Here is a 21,754-nt window from a genome sequence, read left to right as displayed (position 1 = left end):
GAAAAGAATCAGAAAAAGAATATATATGTGTATATATATATGTATATATGTATGTATGTATCTATACGTATTTATATATATCTACATGTATATATATGTGTGTATGTGTATATATACACATATATAAAGACAGTGGGGTTGGGAAGCAGTATGGTTGCAACTTACACAAACAACTCTAGTGGGGAATACAGGATGACTAATAATAATAACAACACTTATTGAGCGCTCTACTAAATGCTAGCATGCTGGCACTGTGCTAAATGGTTTCCATACTGTAGACAAGGCTACAATAAACACTCTGAAATCCTAGAGGAACTTCCCACACCTGTTCCCCAAATCAGCCTGGACGACCACTCAGCGGCCAGCTTGGATTTCACTACAAATGCTGGAAGAAAGCATTTGAGTTCCTGCTCACCCAGAGAAACAGGTGAGCGCCAGCCTGCTGGGTGTCTCTGGCTCAGAACATGTGGGCAGGGCTCCGGTTACTGACAGGCTAAGGCAGGAGCCTGCCTGGAAGCTGCCTTTGATTGAAATCAACTGCTCAGCCTGGAATCAATCTAGGGTTCTCTGCACAAGCCAGAAAGGATCTAGGAGCATTACAGCTTTTGTTTTCCTTCTTAAGCCACAGGAATTATTGGAGAAAGTCCACAGACTACTGACTTTAAGTGATTTTAGGTCTGGTAGAGAAAAACAAAACAAAACAGTTCTTTAGGTAGAGAACAGAGTGTTCATCAGAGAAATCTCTCTTCCTTCTCGAGTTCAGGACATCTGCTATCTGCTGCAAGCTGTGGACCCTAAGCATTGACATTATTTGAGTTTGCATTAATCATTTTAATCCTTATTTATTATGGAGCACATTGCCAAAGCAAAACGAAACTCTATAAATTTCAGCTCTACCACAGAAGAATGAAAGGTCAGTTTACCAGAGTCCACATCTAGTTGAAAAAAATCTAAAGCATAAATCTTACCTAAATATACCAGTTAGGTACATCTCCCCTGCATTCCTGAAAAAAGGTTACGTTAATGTAACCATTGCAGACAAAGGGCTTTAGAGAAACAAGAAGTATGCCCGAAATTAAAGCGTCTCATTGGAGGGTTTGTTGAATTGGATGGAAATTTCTCCATGGACAGCATTATTAAAGCAACACACTCAACAAGAGTTACACCAGGCTCACGGTTCCGTGAGCCTCAACAGAAATAGGAACAGTAATAACATGACTTCAAACACGGCCTTCAAACACATCATGACATTGAAACTTCATGAGCAATTTGTATGAAGAAAGCAAGGCATTTTCCTTCTCTAGGTAAGAACTTGAGGCCCTAGGAGATTAAATGATGTGCTGTAATCAGTTACAGCAGTCAGGATGGGGTATCAACTTTCTTTGCACAGTTTCAGTGTGCCAGGCACTGTGGTGATCATTTCACATGAGAACCTCTCTATCCCTTGCAACAATCCTTTCTCACTAAAAAATGAAGTTCAGAGAGGTTCAATAACTTGCCCAAGCTCCTAAAGCACAGAGAGTCTGATTTAGTCTATGTTTTTCTCTGCAGTTGATGGTGCTTCCCAGCTAGATGTACAGAGCAAGGTTTTGAAAACCAGGACTTCTAACCCCAAATGTAACCTACTCCATGAAGTACTCCCTGACCTCCCCTCTCACCTGCCCCATATTGAGTGACATTCTCCTACCGTAATCAGTTATTGCACTCTTTCACTCTACTTTACCATAAATGTTTGTCATTTTATGAATTTCATGTACCTTCATGAGCTTTCCCTGATAAGCTTGGACTATCTCTTAAGTTTATAATGCTATATATTAGATCTTGTTTGTAAACCAGAAGGCACAATACATTCTTGGTGAATGACTAAATGGAGAAACAAAATCCAATGTTTTCTTATCATGTGTCTGAGAATTACAAAGTGTGCCATGCATTCATTTTAGGCTATTAGAAAAGTTGGTCTAAAATGTCATTCCTGGCACAAATCCTTTTTAAAAATCTACAACAAGGACAAGGAAATTATAACTATGACGAAGGTTCCATCATGTAATGGAGTCCACATTTTGATAATACAGGACTTTCTGAAAATTTATGCATAAACTTTTCAAAGCTGTATAAAAGACATCTTTAGTTACACGAATCTACATGTTCTTCTCTGCAATAATGTTCATTCTATGGTCTTCACCTCCAACCCAAATTCTTCCCTGTGACGTGTATTCTTTCCTTAATTTCAGTCATGAGTGTAGGAAGAGACCAGTTGGCATTGGCCTTGTGCAGTGTCTTTTGTAAAAGAGGGCACTGGGTTTACCCTTACTGACTCAAATGCCAATGGAATCAAGAGAGAAGACTCAGAATCTAGCTGGGGTGTTTCAGATTCCACAGGGGCTGTGAAATCTTTTCTGTGACTTTTTTTGTCTTTGTCCTTTCTTCTTCTTAAGTTGCTGCAATATCTGAATTCACTTCTCTTTCACCGTATTGCAGCGTCCTTGGCTACAGTGAGAAGTGAATCAGGAGGGTGTCCTCACATTCATGGGTCTAAGGGCATGCTGAAGGGATGGGCGGGGCTCCAGTTCTCCGGGCCCTCCCTCAAGTTCAGGGAGGCCTGAATCAGACACTGATGGCTGATGACTACTCTCTGTCTTCTAAGGAATGAGGGTCGGATCGAGACTCAAAGCTATTCAAATGCTGAACTCTGCTTAACAAAATGACTAACCTACTCATATTATAGTGAGAAAAAAAAATCAATAGTTAAAAAAGAAAACCCTTGGCATTCTCTTTAAATTATGCTAATGGGAATCTGGCACTTGTAAAATGCTTGGGGTCAGCTGTATGTTTCTACTTGAACAAACACAGGTAGGAAAAATAACTAGCAACTTCATCAGGACTTTGTCAGGAAAGCAGAACACGTCCCCACCAACATATTTCCATCACTCAGCCTAACTTTTGACCAACATCAACTTGCCCAGAGGAAAACAGCAATAATATCTTTACATTCTTCTAAATTTCAATTAATTAAAACAGTATCCATCTCAGCTCTCACTGAGTATTTCACCCACTTGTACATAACAAAAAGAGGCAAATCACAAGAAAGCAACAAACTTCTGAGATTTACTCCACACAGCATTTTTTCCAGTGTTAAATACTTGCTTCAGAATGCATTCAACCAACTCCATACCTGCCCTTTCTGATCCTTAGCCAACAAGTATAGTTTTCAGCAATCTCTAGAAACTCTTTAAGCTAAAACCCAGAAAATTAAAAATATGTGTTTTATGTAAAGATTTAGATACTGGAAGTTCTTCTAAACATAACATTTCATTGATGGGTAGTACAGAAATCACAACAATCTGGGGCTTAAAGTTAAGGCTTTAAGGAGATTATTTATAATGAGCTGGATTAAGGCCAAGTGAGGGAGGCGTTCTCCAAGGAGAGGCATCACAAAGCCAGATAGCCAAGGAACTCAGCATAGCCTAGGTTACATTCTCCTAAGAAAGAGAGAGCAAGCAGCCAGCTCTCTGAATGATCTAGGTGATATTTTTTGTAATTATGACTAAAGCAAACCTAAGGCTTCCTGAGAAAGTGTCTTAATTTCTGTTAGATTACTTCACTTCCATTCAGCTGAGGTTAAAACATACCACAACAGACTGGTAGAACGTTCACCTTCTCAGAAACTGTTCCCAGAAAGAAGGATGCTCTTCTCCACACAATGAAATAGATAAAAGGACACAGCAAGTACCAGAGTTGTGAATTTAAAAGGTGGTCTAACAACTGAAAGAAAAAAAAAAAAAGTCACACAAGCATTCCCTTACCTGTTTTGATGTTGATGACAAAAAAGTTCTGAGGATTCCCGCTTGTAATCCTGTAGGTCAGTTTTTCATTGGAACTAGAGTCAGGGTCCTCAGCCTGGATCTGAATGACAGATACATCCTTTGGAGAGTTTTCCATGACAACAGGATAATAAATAGGTTCCGAGGTCAGCGGGGCGTTGTCATTCACGTCTTCAATTTCAATGTAGACCTCAATAGTGGAATAGAGTGGAACAACACCCCTATCTGTGGCATACACAGTCAGCCAGTATGACCCCGTTGTCTCTCGATCAAGAATGTCTGCAGTAGAGATGACTCCTACGAGAAATCAGGGAAAGAGTGACTGAGAGAGCAAACCGGGAAGATTATCTCCAATAGAGAAGGGCTGTGCTAAGTAATAATGGCAAATGAAAAAACAAAAATACAAAATCAAGATGTTTCTCTTTACATCAGAACATTATTTTCCCCAAAACTATACTAACTAGTTCGTCCACCATTTGAGACGTATAATCACATTCACAAATATTTTATTTGAATTTCTGGCATGGACAAAACACACACACACACACACACACACACACGAGACAACAGGGAGCAATGGGAAGAGAGTGGGCCAGAGGTCAAAACACTTCCCATGATGCACGGGAAATCAGTGCACAGTCATACCAATATTTCCATTTAATCTGAGGTTACATTGATTTCTTATGTAACCAAAAGCTTTCCCAGGATAGTGTTTTATCTGTTCATTCACAAAAGTGCAAAAGATCTTTCAAGTATTCTTTAGCCTATTGGGATGGAAAATGCTTTGCATGCAAATATATAAGCCTCCTTGACACAATTTCCCTACAAATCAAATGTCACAGTTATTCCAAAAGAATCAGAGAAGACATCATAATCCATACCAACATACTTTCTACATGAGCTCTAGGTCTCTCAAGAACTCTACAGAGGGCCCTAAATAAACTCTGAGCCACTTTAAGGGATATTCATGGACAAGCATTTTAAATTAGAAGCAGAAAAATGCCCAGTCTGCTCCTTCCCACCTTTCTCATTTCAGGGTTGAAACAAGCGCCAAACAGGTAATCAAACATATGCCAGAAAAGTCAAAGGAAAACACAGTGTTCTTGAATATCATTACAGCCCTCACCCAAAGCACCAAAGCTACAGCAACTTGCTACAAGAACTCTGAAGGACTTACCACTGTGATGGGAAAACTCTGGGGCTCAGCTTATAAAATCTCTAAAAGTAATTAGGATACTCATGAAAAGCATGGAATTCCTGTAAACTGTTATACCGTAAAAAAACATCCATGGACGGGGTGAAGAAGCAGTTCTCCAATTCTGGCCTGAATCCTCTATCCTTGGTTTTCCTGTCAGAGTTTTGACCATTTTAGGCACATAATCTGGCCTATAGATTTTGAATAAGCAAACTGCCAAGTGTATCACCTGGGAGGGAGGAGTGCATCTGTCCAAAAACAGTTAGGCCAGAATGGAGTTGCCTAAATTTCAGAACAGCTAAGTGATTCAAAGGGAGACCATACAACTGATGTTGAAGTTTTAGCTCTAAAGTTATCCACCAAAGAACCCTGCAAACTTTATAATTCTCTCACAAATAAGGGCATTAAATCTCAAATGTGAGTATGTAACTTGTTCTAGGTTGCATGGCTAATTGGAGAACTCAGGTCTGCCTGCCTTGAATGTTCCACTTTAAAATCCAGACTCCACTACTTGCCACCTCTTTGACCCTGTACTATGTGTTTAAACCCTGCAAACCTAGTTTTATCACCCATATCTCAGTGCCATGGTGGTCATGTAATTAAATGCATGTCGAGTGTTTGGCACAAAGTTTGCAATATAGTACAGTGTTACTAGATGCTGAGTATATGTTAAATCAAGATGAATCAAAAGAAATTCCCCAAAGCCTTGTAAATAGTAACCACATCCCAAAGTAAGGGCGAGAAGAGACAGAGAGACACTTGGGATGGAAAGTCTTGTTAGATGTTATTTTCTTCTCCAGTCATGTGGCATATTGTTGCTTGGTCTTTGTGATTGGCCATGATACCTTTTCATGAAAATATCTGGCCTGTTTGCAGAACAGCAAATTTAGCCCATTGAAAAGAAAACTTAATTCAACAAGGAACAAAATCAAAGAAGTTAGGTCAGCTTTGTCTGTACCTTGCCTGATCACCCACCATGCATGCACTCACCTGCACAGACAGCAAGTATGCATCTGCATACACACACACACACACACATTTGTAGTCACAGAATTGCTCTGTGGCCCCTGGAAGTCACTTAAATCTCTTTTCTTGCACCTGTCAAACTGGGAGATGGTGTATTCCTGGCTTTGGACATTTAGGTGATTTTGAAAAGTCCTTGGGTGAAACGCACCCACTAATGTAAATTAAAATAGATGGGTGAAATTTTACTCTATTTTTTAATGAAACATTAGACATGTCCTCTAGAAGTTAGAATTCTCTCTCATTAATATGAAATATGTTTATGGCTATTTACTCATTAAGAATAAGTGCAAATGAGTATCTTGGAACACAGTGTTCAGGCATCAATCCTGATCCAAAAATCTGAGGACAAAAAGAAAAGAATGACTGTGAAATGTGTTAACAATTATTTTAAGATTCATCCAAGGCTCCATATTAACCATATTAAGCAACTAATGCCCAGTGATAGCATTTCCTCACTTTCTTCAGTGTTTCACAGCTAATTATGATCTACATGGTCACAATTAAAAAATGGAAATCCACATGAGCTTTTCTATCAAGCAAAAACTTACTTCTGAGTTTTCCAAAGACTGCCAAAATCATATAAGCCCATTGCTTTTCTTGTTACTACCATGCATTCCTTTTACTTTTTTTCAATTGAGATATAATTGGCATACAATAACTGTACACATTCAAAGAAAACAAACTGTAAGTTTTGATACCCATGAACCATCACCACCATCAAGACAACAAATACAATCATTATTTCTAAAAGTATTCTTCATCCCATTTCTAATCTAATTAAAACGTTCTTAATTTTGCCTCCCCTCCCTCCCACCACCATATAACAGATTAGCATCTGGTCCCATCAACTCATGGAAACAGAGGGGGAAAAGTGGAAGCAGTAACAGATTTTATTTTCTTGGGCTCCAAAATCACTATGGACAGTGACTGCAGCCATGAATTTCCTCCTTGAGAGGAAAGCTATGACAAACCTAGACAGCTTATTACAAAGCAGAGACATCACTTTACTTACAAAGGTCCATATAGTCAAAGCTATGGTTTTTCCAGTAGTCATGTATGGATGTGAGAGTTGGACCATAAAGAAGGCTGAGGACCAAAGAATTGATGCTTTTGTACTGTGGTGTTGGAGAAGACTCTTGAGAGTCCCTTGGATTGCAAGGAAATCAAACCAGTCAATCCTAAAAGAAATCAACCCTGAATATTCATTGGAAGAACTGGTGCTGAAGCTGAAGCTCCAATACTTTGGCCACCTGATGAAAAGAGCCTACTCATTGGAAAAGACCCTGAAGCTCAGAAAGACTGAAGGCAAACGGAGAAGGAGGTAGCAGAGGATAAGATGGTTAGATAGCATCACCAACTCAATGGACATGAGTCTGAGCAAACTCTAGGAGATAGTGAAAGACAGGGGAGCCTGGCATGCTGCAATCTATGGGGTTGCAAAGAGTTGGACACAACTTAGCGACTCAACAACAACAAAAATAAACCATCTACAGTGAGCTTCTAGAAGCAAGTTTCTGGGGGTGCTGCTCAGTAGAGAGGACTCAAGTGGACTATCCCAGATGCAGATACATCCTTCCCCTCATGTTTCACAGAAATGCACAACATAGACTCTATTGGGATGCCCAACTTTATGCTGATATTTATGAAGATGTCTGTTTAAAAGTTCTTTAGAAATACGATTGGGATTTTTTATACTCTTTGAGATATGCTTAGGTTTATAAAATTTTTCTCCTTCTATTTCTTCTTACTGTATAATAAAAGCAGACTGGAATTATTTGGGTGACAATATTTAATAGTATAAGCAGGCACATAAACTTTATTTATTTATTAGAACTGTGCACAGTTTGAAATGGAATAAGTTGATCCCAGTATGAAGCAGATGCCAGCTATAATTATTCTCTTTCATAAACAAATTATTAAAAAACAACTTAACTGCATATACCTACATATACTTTCATCGATTAAGCTCTGAATATTGGAGATGAGAGGGAAAATGTATGGAGCTGTTCGAAGCAGATGACTATCACAGGCTGGGTTACTCAACTCATCTATTTTCCAGCCATATCTCCATATGGAGCAACCAAGGTGTCAAATGATATCTTGCCCCAGAAAAATGACACCCAAACATCCACAACTACTCTAAAAAAAACTGTCAACAAATGGTTTAGGGAATGCTTTGGCGGCATTGTGCCTACATAACGATGAAAATCCCTTTGCCAGGAAAAGTATTATAGATTCTGAGGCAGTTAAAAAAAAGACAAAAAAAAAACTTTAAAAATACCCTGGCAGTATATTCTTTGTAGATACTTCTAATAGAGATTTGCCTGTTTCCTTGTGCACATATATATATATTTAATTCTTATTCCCAGTTAGTCAAAATATTAATTCCCAATTCTCAGTGCACTTACATTTTTGTAATAACTTCTTATTCTGGAATAATTATAAAGTAATAGGAAGGTGCAAAGAAATGAACTCGAGTTCCTGGGCAACCTTCACCCAGCTTCCCCCAGTGTTAACGTTAAGTGTATTTTTAAATTGCTTACTTCTTCAAGAATCAAACACTTACTACTTTTACCTCTGAGAAAACATGGAATTCTTTCATGGGCTTCATAATCCTTTTTAGCCAACCCTTGCTTGCCTTTATTTAAGAGGATCACACAGATACTATTTTTCTTTCTTTTCCTATTCATCCCTAGACTTGTATAAAGCTCTTATGGCCTTAGGAAGGATCACTGATCTGAGCCGAGTGTGGTGATAATTAGGGCAAGAACGGGGATTTTATCCTCATAGCTCAACCCAGGGTCACTGCATTCATACCCATGGTCATCCCTATAACTGTTACCACTCTGAAATAGACTTAAATCAACTGAAATCAGCTAAAATGGGATGAACCAAGACACACAAAGCAATCGTGGGAGGACAGAATCTTAAAATAGGTATTCAAAATGCTTCAGATACATTTTAGTATATACATACACACGCATATACTTTAATACACTTTATATGTCACATATTTGACACACAGTGTATTCAAACATATGCTTTAAAGCACTTTTAAAAGTGAAAATTTTAAGCGATTCACCCAGCTAATCGAGTGGCAGAGTCAGGTCTGGAATCTGGAGCTGTGAACCTGAGCTCACTCTCTTTTCATTACTGGAGCTACCTGCTGATCTATCCGTATGTGCCCATTATCATGAAAAAGAAGGCAATCCCATGCCCCAGCATTCCTCACAGTGGGTTGGTATCAGCTCTTTGGTAGCAGGAAATTCAATAGTTTCCTTGCTTCCCTCTATTTCTAAAAGTTGTTTTGATATATTATTCTGAATCCATTTTTATACCTTCTCAGAAGATTCTCAGATGCTGGAATGGTTGGAGACGAGGAGAACTGGAAGACAATTTCTTCCCTAAATATCCCATCACCCCTCTGCTTTTGTACAAAAGCGTCTGCACACCCTGCTCCTTCAGTCCCTGCCTCCGGGAACCAAACCATTTTCTCTGTCCCTCAAGAAATTTCAGATTCAGAGAACACCCTCACCAGGCCAGCCGGCGTCTGGGGCGTCCCCGGCTGCTTTTACTTTGTCCCTTTACCAATCTACTACAACCTCCCTATGAATACAGAGCATTCTGTTTTGTTTTTCTCTATTTTAGGATGATGGCTAGAAATTTGGAACACTGTAAATGTTGAATAAATAAATGAAGGATAACATCATAACATTTGGTAAATGCAGGCAAGTTGGGATATCTGGCTCTTTACAGACAAGCACTCTGAGGAATAGCTTCATTTGAAAAAAAAACAAAACTAAGTCATCTAGCCATTCTGCGATCACTAGGCAAAGTAAAATGGGATAGACTGAACCTGTCATCAGTTTTAGATTTCTCTAGTGTACATGCAGAGTTACCTAGCTCTGGAAGTCAACTCTCCATCTGTGAACTATGCTGTTTGATAACAGTTTTCTTTTTTTAATTTTAATTGGAGGATAGTTTCTTTACAATATTATGATGGCTTTTGCCATACATCAACACGAATCAGCCATATATATATATACACGTGTCCCCCTCATCGTGAACCCCCTCCCACCTTCCTTCCCACCCCACCCCTTCAGGTTGTCACAGAGCCCTGGCTCCAGATGCCCTGAGGATAAGACAGTTTTCTTAAAAAACATGTGCAGTTTTGAGTTGGCCCTTTACTACCAAGAATGTGGATGGTGTCATGGTATTATCTTCAAGACTTGAAGCCAAGATGCAGCTTGATGAAGACATCAGTTGATTTTATCACTCACTTACACACTGCACTGTTCACAGGTACACACCACAGACAGCCGGAATTAAAGCCCCGGGCCCCCAGATGGCATGCAAGGCGCACTCTCTCTCTGACCGCTCATCCACTGATTCTCATCCACCCCTGACACTTTTGTTCTGCTCTGTTCCCTCCTCTTCATACCAACTCCTGTCGATGAGGTATCTTTCATCTTTGCAGAAGAAGAAAAAGCCACAGCACAGTTGCAGGAAACAATTATGTCCTCAAATGCAAGCCGCCTTCATTTCATGTTATTTCACAAGGCTCAAGGCTGGAGAGCAGCACATTAAATTAAGGCAAAAGACTGCAGGCTGATTTCAAGCTTTTGTTTGGAGTTAATGAAAATGGACAGCTCTCCTCGTCTGTTTGGGACCCAGGAATTTTAAAACTTAGCTGCCTGCTCAAAAGCCTCCCAGGAAGTTCTATGAACTCAGTAAACATTCGCTTGGTATTTGATTTTTTTTTAAAGACAAACTTTTCAGGACCAGTTTTGAACAAACTCAAAATGTATACCTGTTCTCTCTCTACAGTAAATCTGGTCTGTGTAGCTAGCACCAGATGCCAACAGCCTAAAAATAGGAAGTGGACAGAGGACCAATCTGTAGCACCACATCCAGCTCTCATTGTTTTGTTTTTCTTTTCTTTTCTGTATCCCAGATTGTTCCCAGCCTCAGATCCTTTTTGTGGTCCATGTTAATTTGCATACCATCCCTAAGCACAATGACTGGATTCACACAGTCAAGTAGAAAGGAAGGTTGAAATTTAAACCAATGGAGAAAATGATTTCAGGAAACATATGAAATAAAGCCAAGAAGTAGTTTTGTTAAGTGTCTAAATGCATAGAGGTTATTTCACAAAGAGCAGTAATTAGCTGGATTCTTTAGAAGAAATGAGCATACACCTCAGCACAAAGTATTTTGGGTAGATACACAGAAATACTTTCTGATAGCAGTGGAGAGGAACAAAGAAATAGGTCTATGAGGGAAGCTGAAGTTCCTGTCTATTCCTGTGTTTCAGTGATAGGAGACAGAGCAAGAGAGAAGGACAGGGAGAAAGGGAGAAAAGGAAGGGGGAGGAGGGAAGAAGGAAGGAAGGAAAGAAGAAATAGCAAGAGAAAAAGAAGGAAGAAAAAGAAAGAGGCAATCTTTTGCCCAGCAGAAACTTTTGGAGCATTCAAATTGGTTATTAGCAAAGTCTTTGTGTTAAAAATAAAAAGACTTCACTGTAGAAGAAAATATGCAAAATAAATACGCTTTAAAAACGCTCATTATTTCATGACCCAAAGATAGTAACTGTTAATGTCCTTGATGTATTGCCTTTGCTCTAGATTATTTTCACCCCAAAGCAGATATTTCTCTGGAATTATGTATCCTCACTTACTATTATCTACTGAACAGCTTTCCATATCAACACCTGTAGTTCTATACATTTTGCTTTTAATGGTTGTGTGGTAATGCCCACTTGCCCACTAGCCAACTAACAAAAAATATAAGCTCCCTTTGTGTAAGAGTTTTCTCTGTTGCATCACTGTTGTCTACCCTAGAGAAATGGCTAGTACACACTAGATGCTCAATAAATACCTGTTGAAATACTCACACAATGGTTATCATTTATTTAATGAAGCCCCTCTTGCTAAGTCATTTATTAGGTCACATTTTATTTTTTGCTATTATTAACATAACTCATACTTACATGAATAACCTTGCATCTACATCTTTTTTCAATTATTTCTTAGGATAAATTTCTAGAGAGAAATAATGAGTCAAAGGGTCTTATATTTTTAAATGCATTTGAGTCAACTGTCTTCCAAAAAGTCTACACTACTTATAATCTCACCAGCAGCTTCTGACCATGTTTTTTACTAAATCTTCAAAAAATCTGTATTATTGTTAATGGAGAAAAAAAAAAACAATCTGCAATTTAGATTGAGCTAACAGCTCAATCTTCTATAGAGCTAACAGCTGACCTTATAAAACCCTTTAAATCATTCTTCACTGTATTTTAACCATTCGACTCAATAACCAAACGCCATGTTTTTGTGGTGAGACAAAACACTGTTGACAGCGAGATGGTGCTAAAAATTTTGTTGAAAAGAAAGACTTCATATGAGGCACAGCTTTAATGAAATTAACCTCTGTCCACAAAAACAAATTCTTCAGCTTTGAAAAGTGCTGTAGTAATTTTAAATGAAATGTCAGAGCATAACCTTTAGCTCTTTGAGTAAGAACATTAGATATTAGTCACACTTTAATCCAATATTTAGGTTTATCTACTACCAACTTAACTTAGCACAAAGGACAAAGGGCACCTGGGTTCTCTGAGCAGACTAGCTCTCTAAGAGTCTTCATTTGGACTGGATTTTTTTTTCTCCCAGTTTCATTGTGATACAATTGACATACATCACAGTATAAGTTTAAGGTTGTACTTTACTGTATTGTATGGCATAACGGTTTTACTCACATATACTGTGAAATGTTTACCACAATAAATTTAGTTAGCATTCACGATCTCATATTGTAGATATAAAAAAATAAAATAAAATCTGGGATTGGGAAGTTAAGTTTTGCTTAGAAAAACCTTTTCAGTTCCAAACAGTTAGACTAGACATGAAGAAAGATATCCTGAACCAAAACTTCTGGGCTAATGCTTTAGAGTGTGTACTACAGACACATTCACAAAAGCTCTTGTGTTTACTTTGCAAGCAAAGCAGGGTGGTACAAAGTTCACTCTTAAAAATGGGACTGCACCACTTGAACTTTATGGAAATTTTCACTTTTGGAAAACTTTTTCTCCAAGTTAAAGGGAACACTTTTTCCTTTTCCTTTTCCTTTTTTATTTCTCCTATATCACAATATGGCAACTATAAGTCACACTGTATCCACCCAGATACAAAGCTCTTATCTACCATTCCACAGGGAGCTTCCCAGGTGGTACTAGTGGTAAAGAATCCACTTGCCAATGCAGGAGATACAGGTTCAATCCCTAGGTCAGGACAGAGGAGCCCGGTGGGCTACAATCTATAGGGTTGCAGAGCTGGACACGACTAAGCACTGTCATACTGTTAGGGGAAGCACACTGATTGAAACCGCCCACTCTGCCCAGGCACCATAGTAACTATTTGCATGAGTTGTTTTACGACAGGAGGTCCTGCTAAGGAACACGGAACTAATAAGCCACCTCCAAGCGAAAGAGTTTCGGAAAGGTCAAAAGGAGACACCACATGTCCGACCACCTCCCAGAATCCTTCTCTCTGGCATCCATCTTGGCTGAACAAGGCGTGCACCACCAGGAAGGACTCTGAGTCAGAATGATTGGCTAAGGACAACCCGGAAACTAATCGGATCACCATAAAACCCTTAGACTGCAAGCCACGTGGCAGAGCTGTTCTCCTGGGTTCCCTTACCCTCCTGCTCTCCAGCCGGGTGCCCTTTCCCCAAAAAATCTCTTGCCTTGTCAGCACATGTGTCTCCTGGGACAATTCATTTCCGAGTGTTAGACAAGAGCCCAGTTTCGGGCCCTGGAAGGGGTCCCCCTTCCTGCAACAATACCATTCCATAAGGAGCAACAGCCTTCAGAAACTTCCTAATAAAATAATGAAAGCATACAGTTCATTTATTATTTTTCTCAAGTGAATGCACTCTGACCTTCACAGCTGAACGGATATTTACCAAGAAAATATTTTTACTGAAGTTGTACAGATAACTGCATATATGATACCCCAAAAGTTGAAATGATTCCCTTGGCAAAAACACACTCTAGGTGATGGAAGTGAAACACAGAGTAAACAAAGGAAGCTGGACTGGAGTCTAAGTTTAGTATTGTGGTTGCTTTTCCCGTATGTGATTGAAAAACTTATAACTATGTTTATTATGGCAAGTTTATAAAAGCTTATCTAGGAGAAAAACACCCTTCAGAACTTGTGTCTTCTTTCATCCTTTCAGGTTAAATCTCACTAGATTGCTTTTTCCTTTAACCAATGATGCTGAAATCACACAGACAATGCCATACTTAAGTAATTAAGTTAGGCTGATTAGGTTATAGGGACTATACATGCACATGAATAAAATCCTTGAAACCACCTTACTTTTCTTTACAGTGGAAACAATAAACTCTTTGCTTTCCTATTTATAACCAAATAAGCACCTACAATAGCCCAGAGAAACCAGGGCCCAGAGGAGGGAAGTGTCTGGTTTCAGCTAATTGAGTTTCTCCCATTCTCATCTTCTACAGATTCCTTGGATTGTTTTCCAATTTCCATTCGCATTTCATCCCATTAAACGGTTCTAACCTCTGACGCATGCACTCCACCCCGGATTCATCTTCTATTCATAAATGGGCTGAAATATGCCCACTTGCTCTGTCAACAGTACCAGAGGCACTGACAAGACAGAGATAAATACTCAGGCTGTTAGACCAGCTTCTGAGAAGAAAACAAAAGCAGACTCCTCCTCTAGCTGGAGTCCTTAACATCAGGGTGTGCAGGCACAAGGCTTGCATTTTTTATAAATATGTAGCTGTTGACTTGCAAGAAGAAGTGAAAAGAAGAAAAAATGCTGCTATTAAGCCTAGTGTGTTGTTACCATGCTGATTTTATGTCTCAGATAGGAACTCTTTTCCAAAATTTCTATATTTAAAAGTGCTTAGTGATTCTAAGTTATGCAAATAGCAATATAGGTAAATGTTAGTTTCAGGACAAATTATTGAGATTTGTGAACAAATTGCTATACCGTTTTCTCAACATGGAGATGAAAAATCATGTTGAATTTTCTCCCCTTTGCAAGAACATTAATTTAGATACTGCCCATAATGTGATGCAAGTAATATGCAGGGAATTAGAAACAACTATTTTAGAAACTCTAAAAATAAAGCAGTAATAATGTGACCTCTGCATTACTGTGAAAATTCAAGATAATTTGAAAATATTTTATTATATTCTGTTAACATACTGATTAAGATATGTATGTGAATGGCTCCCAAGAACGGTTCTGACGTTAGGTATAGATAGTGTATGTACATTACTGATAAATTTCCAGTATCCAAAGAAAGTTGAGTCACTGACATTAAAATGTGTAAGACTGGTATTTGGGAGGTATCCCTCAACAAATGTGGCCCCAGGTAAAACCTAGGGTAGTTCTTTGTCAGATACTATGGACACAGGTGGATCAAAGAGCAGAGAGGAGGGGAGTTCAGAAAGGAGGCCTCTGGACTGTCACGGCCTTCACTGCACACCCTTCCTCCTTTCACGCATCTACACTGCATAGTCCAACAAAGGTGAAATCCCAGGTCCCTAAGGAAGGCTGCAACAGCAAAGGACTGCATGGGAAATGTGATATTAAAGAGGATGCAGGAATAAAAGGAGAACAGCTAACAAAATAAAGAGGATGCAGGGAAAAATAAATACCATATGGTATTACTTATATGTGGAATTTAACATGTGACACAAATACACTTATCTATGAAACACAAACTGACACACAGACACAGAGAACAGACCTGTGATTACCAAGGAGGAGAGTTGGGGAGGGGGGGAGGCGGATTGGGAATTTGGGATTAGCAGATGCAAAGTATTATGTAGAGAATGGATAAACAGCAAGGTCCTAACTGGGGGATTAATATAACAAAGAATTTATGTGTATGTAGAATGGAATCACTTTCCTGTACAACAGAAACTAACACAACATTGTAAATCAACTGTCAATAAAATAAATTAAAAAAAAAAAACAAACTAAAATAGAATGCAGGAATAACCCTGGGTTTTCAGGAGATGGTCCTGGACTGCAGGTTGCCTACAGAATTTTTGTGTTGGGGTCCATACCAGCCTGTTATTTGCTCAAAGTCTTAGGCATGCTCTGTAGTTACAGAGGCACTTGCCTTTTTGAGGAGCAGATTTCATGGCAGGTGACCTTCTAGTGCCTACCTCCGCATTAGACTATATCATATCCCCCAGGGCAGAGGATCCTTCCTGTCTTTCTCAACGCAGACCCCAGCACTTCCAGAGCCCCTGACGCTTTGTGCACAAAATACTTGAACGTTAAATACGTGTTGAACGAGTGAACGGTGTTTCTATTTCCCATGGAGTTTTGACGGCTGCGCAGAAAGATTCCAGCCGATAATTATTATAATTCCATTAGCATCGTCCAACATATGGCAACGCGCTAAAAAGGTAAAAAAAAAAAAAAAGCAACCTTAGTTAGCCCCAGGAGACCGGAAACAGGAAGAGCTGCTGAAAGCAAAGTTTAATTAACATAGCAGGAGGCCCCACTGAGAAGGTCTAATCTTCCCCCGTTGGCACAGTCTTCCATAACCTACGTGAGGCTGCAGGAGGGGTAGGTGGGTGAGCTTGCCCCGCTACGGAGACTGCCCAAAGAGGGCAGTGACCGCGCTGGCACCACACTGGACTCTGCTTCAGCTCCTTCCAAGGGCAGCCTGTGTGTGACCAGGAGCTGGGACCAGCGGTGTAAACAGACTCCCGAAGTCCTGAGACAGGAGTAGCGTCTGCTCAGCCTCCCACGGAAAGTGTCGGCAAGTTCAAGAGCAGCTGCAGAGGGCGGAGTAGCCAGAGTCATCCTCTCGCGCAGAGGGCTGAGAGCCCTGGCCCAGGAAGACCCGGTGAGGACAGGAGCAGGCGGGCCCTGCAGCACCCGAAGTCGGTCCGCTGTCGCAGCGAGGCACCGTGGCCATCTCTGCCGCCCCGTCTCCTTCCCCTGCGCCCCACCCACCTGCACACTGCAGACACCTCAAAACGGCCCACGTTAGCCCCTCTGCCTGGAAGAACCAGCCTCCCACCTTGAAGACACAGCCTCGGTGCTTCTTGCTTTGTGAAGTCAGTAACTCCCAACCCAGACTTGGCCACTTATTCTCCCGCTGTATTTATAGCCGCCATTACTACGGCATTGAAGACACCATTCTGCAGTTGTCTTTGTAGGTCTGACACCTCAACGAGTGTCTTGAAGGGGGCCAGTGTCTTATTCATCTTCTGCCCGCTCGGGGCCTGACACAGAATCACTCAGCCAATGCGAACTGGATGAAAGGGAAACTCATTCCTGAGCTGCAGCCATTCGCAGAAAGGTCCTGGTGGGGAATGTGCCAACAGGTAAATCTTGTCAGGAAGATCGTAAAGTCCAGGATAAGGGGATAACTGTTCTTGTGCAAAGAGAAATTATAGCAAGGAAGGGGAGGCAAATGTGTAATATATTTATTCATAACCAGTTCAAGGAATGCTTCAAAGACATGCCGACACAGGATTTTTAAATCAGCTATAAAAATGCTTTATTTTTAGTGAGTGGAGCTGATCAGTCCTTCCCTAGGTTTCTTGCAGAGAACCAATATTAAATTCCTAAGGAACAGTTGTTCACAACCAGTTGATCTTTGGAATACCTAACTTCTGTTTTTGCTATCAAACCAAAGCCCTGAGCAGAGACCAGAAAGGTTTCAAATGCCCATTAAATAAATGGTCATATTCGCTGGGAAGCATCCAGAAGAGATGGGTGGAAAAAAAATCACTAAAATGAGTTAGACCTCCTCCCTCCATGCCCAAGTCTGAGCACTGACCTCCCAAGAAGTCTGGCTCCTTCCTGGAGTCTGGGCAGTCTTTTGGCTCTTACATTGTATTTTTCATGGCACAACTGGCTTCCGTGTATGATCGGAATCTGACAGCTATGGCTGTTCTAAAATGAAAAACTACAACTATTTAGCTTCCATTACATATAATTCACAATCTCTGATGGAAATGTTCAAGTCACTTAGGACTCTGATTTGGAACAATGTATCTGTTTTAATTCAGATGACAGCAGTAATTCATTTGGACAACATCATTCATATAATGTGCTTCTCCTTCACTGTAACCTTTGCTGTTACGAAATGACACCATTTCATGAGACCACCTCGAAAGAGTAAGAAGCAAATCCTTTTACATATATGAGTCTTATAACTTATCCAATGTATAGAATTTTTTATTCCTACAGGAAAAGAAAAAGTATGTATTATTTTTTTTATTTTAATTGGTAATGGTCACTAAGTTAAGATCAATTCAGTAAGTCCAACCTGTGTATTTTTTTAATGAAATATAATAGGAGGGAAAAAATCAATGTTGTGTATAATAAGGATAAATAGTGCTTTGTAAAACTTTTTATGTGTGAGAATGACAGAGAAAGTACAGTGGGCTATGATACAAAATGCATTTAAATGCATTTTTTACTGAGGGTGATGACCAAAAAAAGGCAAAAAATGGCTGATAAATTGACGGTGAGTGAAAGTTGCTCAGTCATGTCCGACTCTTTGCGACCCCATGAATTATACAGTCCATGGAATTCTCCAGGCCAGAATACTGGAGTGGGTAGCCTTTCCCTTCTCCAGGGGATCTTCCCAACCTAGGGATCAAAACCAGGTCTCCCACATTGCAGGTGGATTCTTTACCAGTTGCGCCACAAGGGAAGCCCCCATAAATTGACTGTAAATGACCCTAATTTTCAAGTCAGGAAGCATAGTGAAAATTCAGGTAAAAAGTCTTGGTTTTATCTCTGTCATTTATTAGTGATGTGCGCTTGTGCAAATAACAACTTCTCTGCTTGTTTCCTTACCTATAAAATAGGGATTGGCACCTCATAAAGTTACTTGAGGTTTAAAGAATATAAATGTGTTTAATTCATTATTATGATAATGGTAGGAAACACAGATTGTTTACTCTTTAAAATGCCTAGCACAATATTACAATATTGTAAAGTAATTAGCCCCCAACTAAAATAAATAAATTTATAAAATGAGGAAAAAAATAAAAATAAAAAAAAATAAAATGCCTAGCACAGTGCCTGGTACATAACAGAAAGTGTGACAGTGTTAGTCACTCAGTCATGTCCTAATCTTTGCAACCTGATGGACTGTAGCCTGCTACGCACCTCTGTCCATGGAATTCTCCAGGCAAGAATACTGGAATGTGTAGCCATTCCCTTCTCCAGAGGATCTTCATGACCCAGGGATTGAACCGGGGTCTTCTGCATTGCAGGCAGACTCTTTACAATCCGAGCCACCGGGGTACGTAATAAATACTCTTTAAATGCTGGTAATTGTTGTTTTTATATTATATTTTTCAAGAATTACTATTGTTTTATAAGGCAATATGTGCATTATGATCATGTATTGCCTAAAATAGCATCACCAGCTCAATGTACATGAATCTGAGTAAACTATGGGAGATGGGAGGATAAAGGAGCCTGGCATGCTGCAGTCCAGGGGGTCGCAGAGTCAGGCATGGCTTCGTGACTGAACAACAACAACAAAACTTGCCTAAAATGCAAGAATCAATTATTACATTCCAAGCTCAATGGATATAACTAAGCAAACTAGACTGGCACTCTTGTCATTGCCACACTTTCTGATTCAAATGTCTTGACATTCAGCTGAAAAATTAGCTAATAACTCATTATTTAACCCTCGCTAACAATAGCAAGAAACTGAGAACTGAACATTATATTAGCATTTCATCAGCTGAACTTTAACTCACTGGTCAGACTAAAGCGAAGAAGAAGAGTAGGTATATAAGGTTAGAGCGATGCCGGTTGCCTTTGATAGAGTGCTTACTGTACTGTGGCAGTTATTCACAGGTGCTCTATTAAACCCATTTTAGAGATGAGAAAACAGGTTTGAAAGTTGCAGTGATATTTGCAAGGTCATATCATTACAAGCGAGAGAATCATGCTTTGCTTTCATGTCTGTTTGGCGCATCTTGAGAATCTCAACACAGAAAGAACATCACAATCATCAAATTCACACATCCCCGGTGGCAGGTGAAGGCCCACTCTATTCTTGAGCTCCCTACTTTCCAAGCCTTTCTGCTCTATCGATAGGCAGATGTAACTGATAGAAAGCTCCTTTTCATATCTGACCTGCATATTTGCCTGCCTACACTTTGCACCCACTGGAACACTACAGAATATGTATTCAGTCTCTTCTATTTAACATAACTGAGTACAACGAATGAATCTATCTCGTCTGTCTTTTCTCCTCTGGAGTCAACATTCCTAGTTGTCTTTGGATTTCACTCTTATACAATGGCTTTTACCCATTGTTCACATGCTGTTCATCTACTCCTAGATGATACTCAATCTGAAAACACCCCATAATGCATTATTCCCAAGGCGTGAAGCCTGCCCAGAGTACTGGAAAACTGGTTCATTTAAAACCACACTTGGGCATCACTGTACTTGGAGGCCATCTTAAGCTAAATAGAAACAAACTACATCACTGTTTCATCTCCAGGTTTTGGTCACCTAATGAATCAGGGTAGTTTTCAAATGAATTTCCAGGCCATGTTTCCACCCTTCATTTCTACAACCACACTTCTGAACCTCAATGAAAGTTTTATTTTCATCCCTACAATATTTCCTTGCCTTGCTTTTGGCCCAGCTTTTCAGCCTAGAGAGGTCATTTCAATTCTTAATTCTGTCTTTCATAAAATTAACTCATTCTCAGGAGTACATCACATGTAAATGTAAAAAGTATGTGGTTACATTAAATTGCTGTAAGTTGACAGCTGATGCGAGCAGATGGAAATGTATATATACACCCACAAAAGCACCCATTTTTGCTCTTCTCATTAAATCTTGAGCTCACGTGCTCCTGAGCCCTGCGTCCTCTCCTTTCACTACATTGTGTGGGAACAAAGGTCACCATATTCATTTTGACTGAATGATTATTAATTTGCACATGTCAAAACTCACTGCTAGAATTGATGATAAGCCAAGAGGCAGGAGAGGAAATAAAACACCACACATCTGAAGTGTGGGTTCAAAGGCAAGGGCTGGCACGTGTTGCCTCTCTGAACCCAATCAGTCAGAGACGTGACAGAAAATGGAAATCCAGATGAGAAAGGAATCCGGCAGAAAGACAAGAGAGAGACAGGAAGAAAACACACGTATCCATGTGCCTACGTATACACACACACATACACAAACTCACACACACACACAAGTGACTGGTGAAATTTCTTAAAGTAGTTACTAGAAGGCTTTCACACATGAATACTGCCATTTAATGGCATTAGATCCTTGACTTTGTATTGCTATTAATAGACAGCCTATTAGGGCCTTGCTATTTATGGGTGTCCAGAAGGCAACATGATTTCCCAGTAGTATATTACCATTAATTGGTAAAAGGCACTCTAGGAGTATCAGTCTGAGACAATAGCTCAGCCACAATTAAAACAGAATTGCATTTGCTGACCTAGACGACAAAGCCAAGTGTGCCTGGGAAACTCTCCACAATATTTTACAACCTGAACTAATTAAAGATCACATTTTCCATACAGCCAGAGAGCAAACATGAGAAACACCCCTCAGCTGAAGACTTTCTAGTTTAATGGTTACTATAATGAGTTCAGTCCCAAAGGGACAAGAGGATAGAAAACAGCTTCTGTCTGAA

The 21,754-nt window shown here is 39.8% G+C and overlaps 1 protein-coding gene across 1 annotated transcript in view; it reads right to left on the bottom strand.

The window, feature by feature from the left end:
- FAT3 (FAT atypical cadherin 3) overlaps positions 1-21,754 on the bottom strand; it is a 787,529-nt gene that overhangs the window by 449,291 nt on the left and 316,484 nt on the right. Inside the window, exon 5 of the mRNA XM_081531110.1 lies at positions 3,804-4,118. Within this exon, the coding sequence (XP_081387236.1) occupies positions 3,804-4,118 (315 nt within the window). The remainder of the gene's footprint in view (positions 1-3,803; positions 4,119-21,754) is intronic.

The sequence above is a fragment of the Giraffa tippelskirchi genome, chromosome 10 (genome assembly GCF_054371585.1).
Source record: "Giraffa tippelskirchi isolate mGirTip1 chromosome 10, T2T-mGirTip1v1.2.pri, whole genome shotgun sequence".
Lineage (NCBI taxonomy): Eukaryota > Metazoa > Chordata > Mammalia > Artiodactyla > Giraffidae > Giraffa > Giraffa tippelskirchi.
The sequence above is the reverse complement of the archived record's forward strand: the minus strand, read 5'-3'. Positions and strand labels throughout refer to the sequence as shown.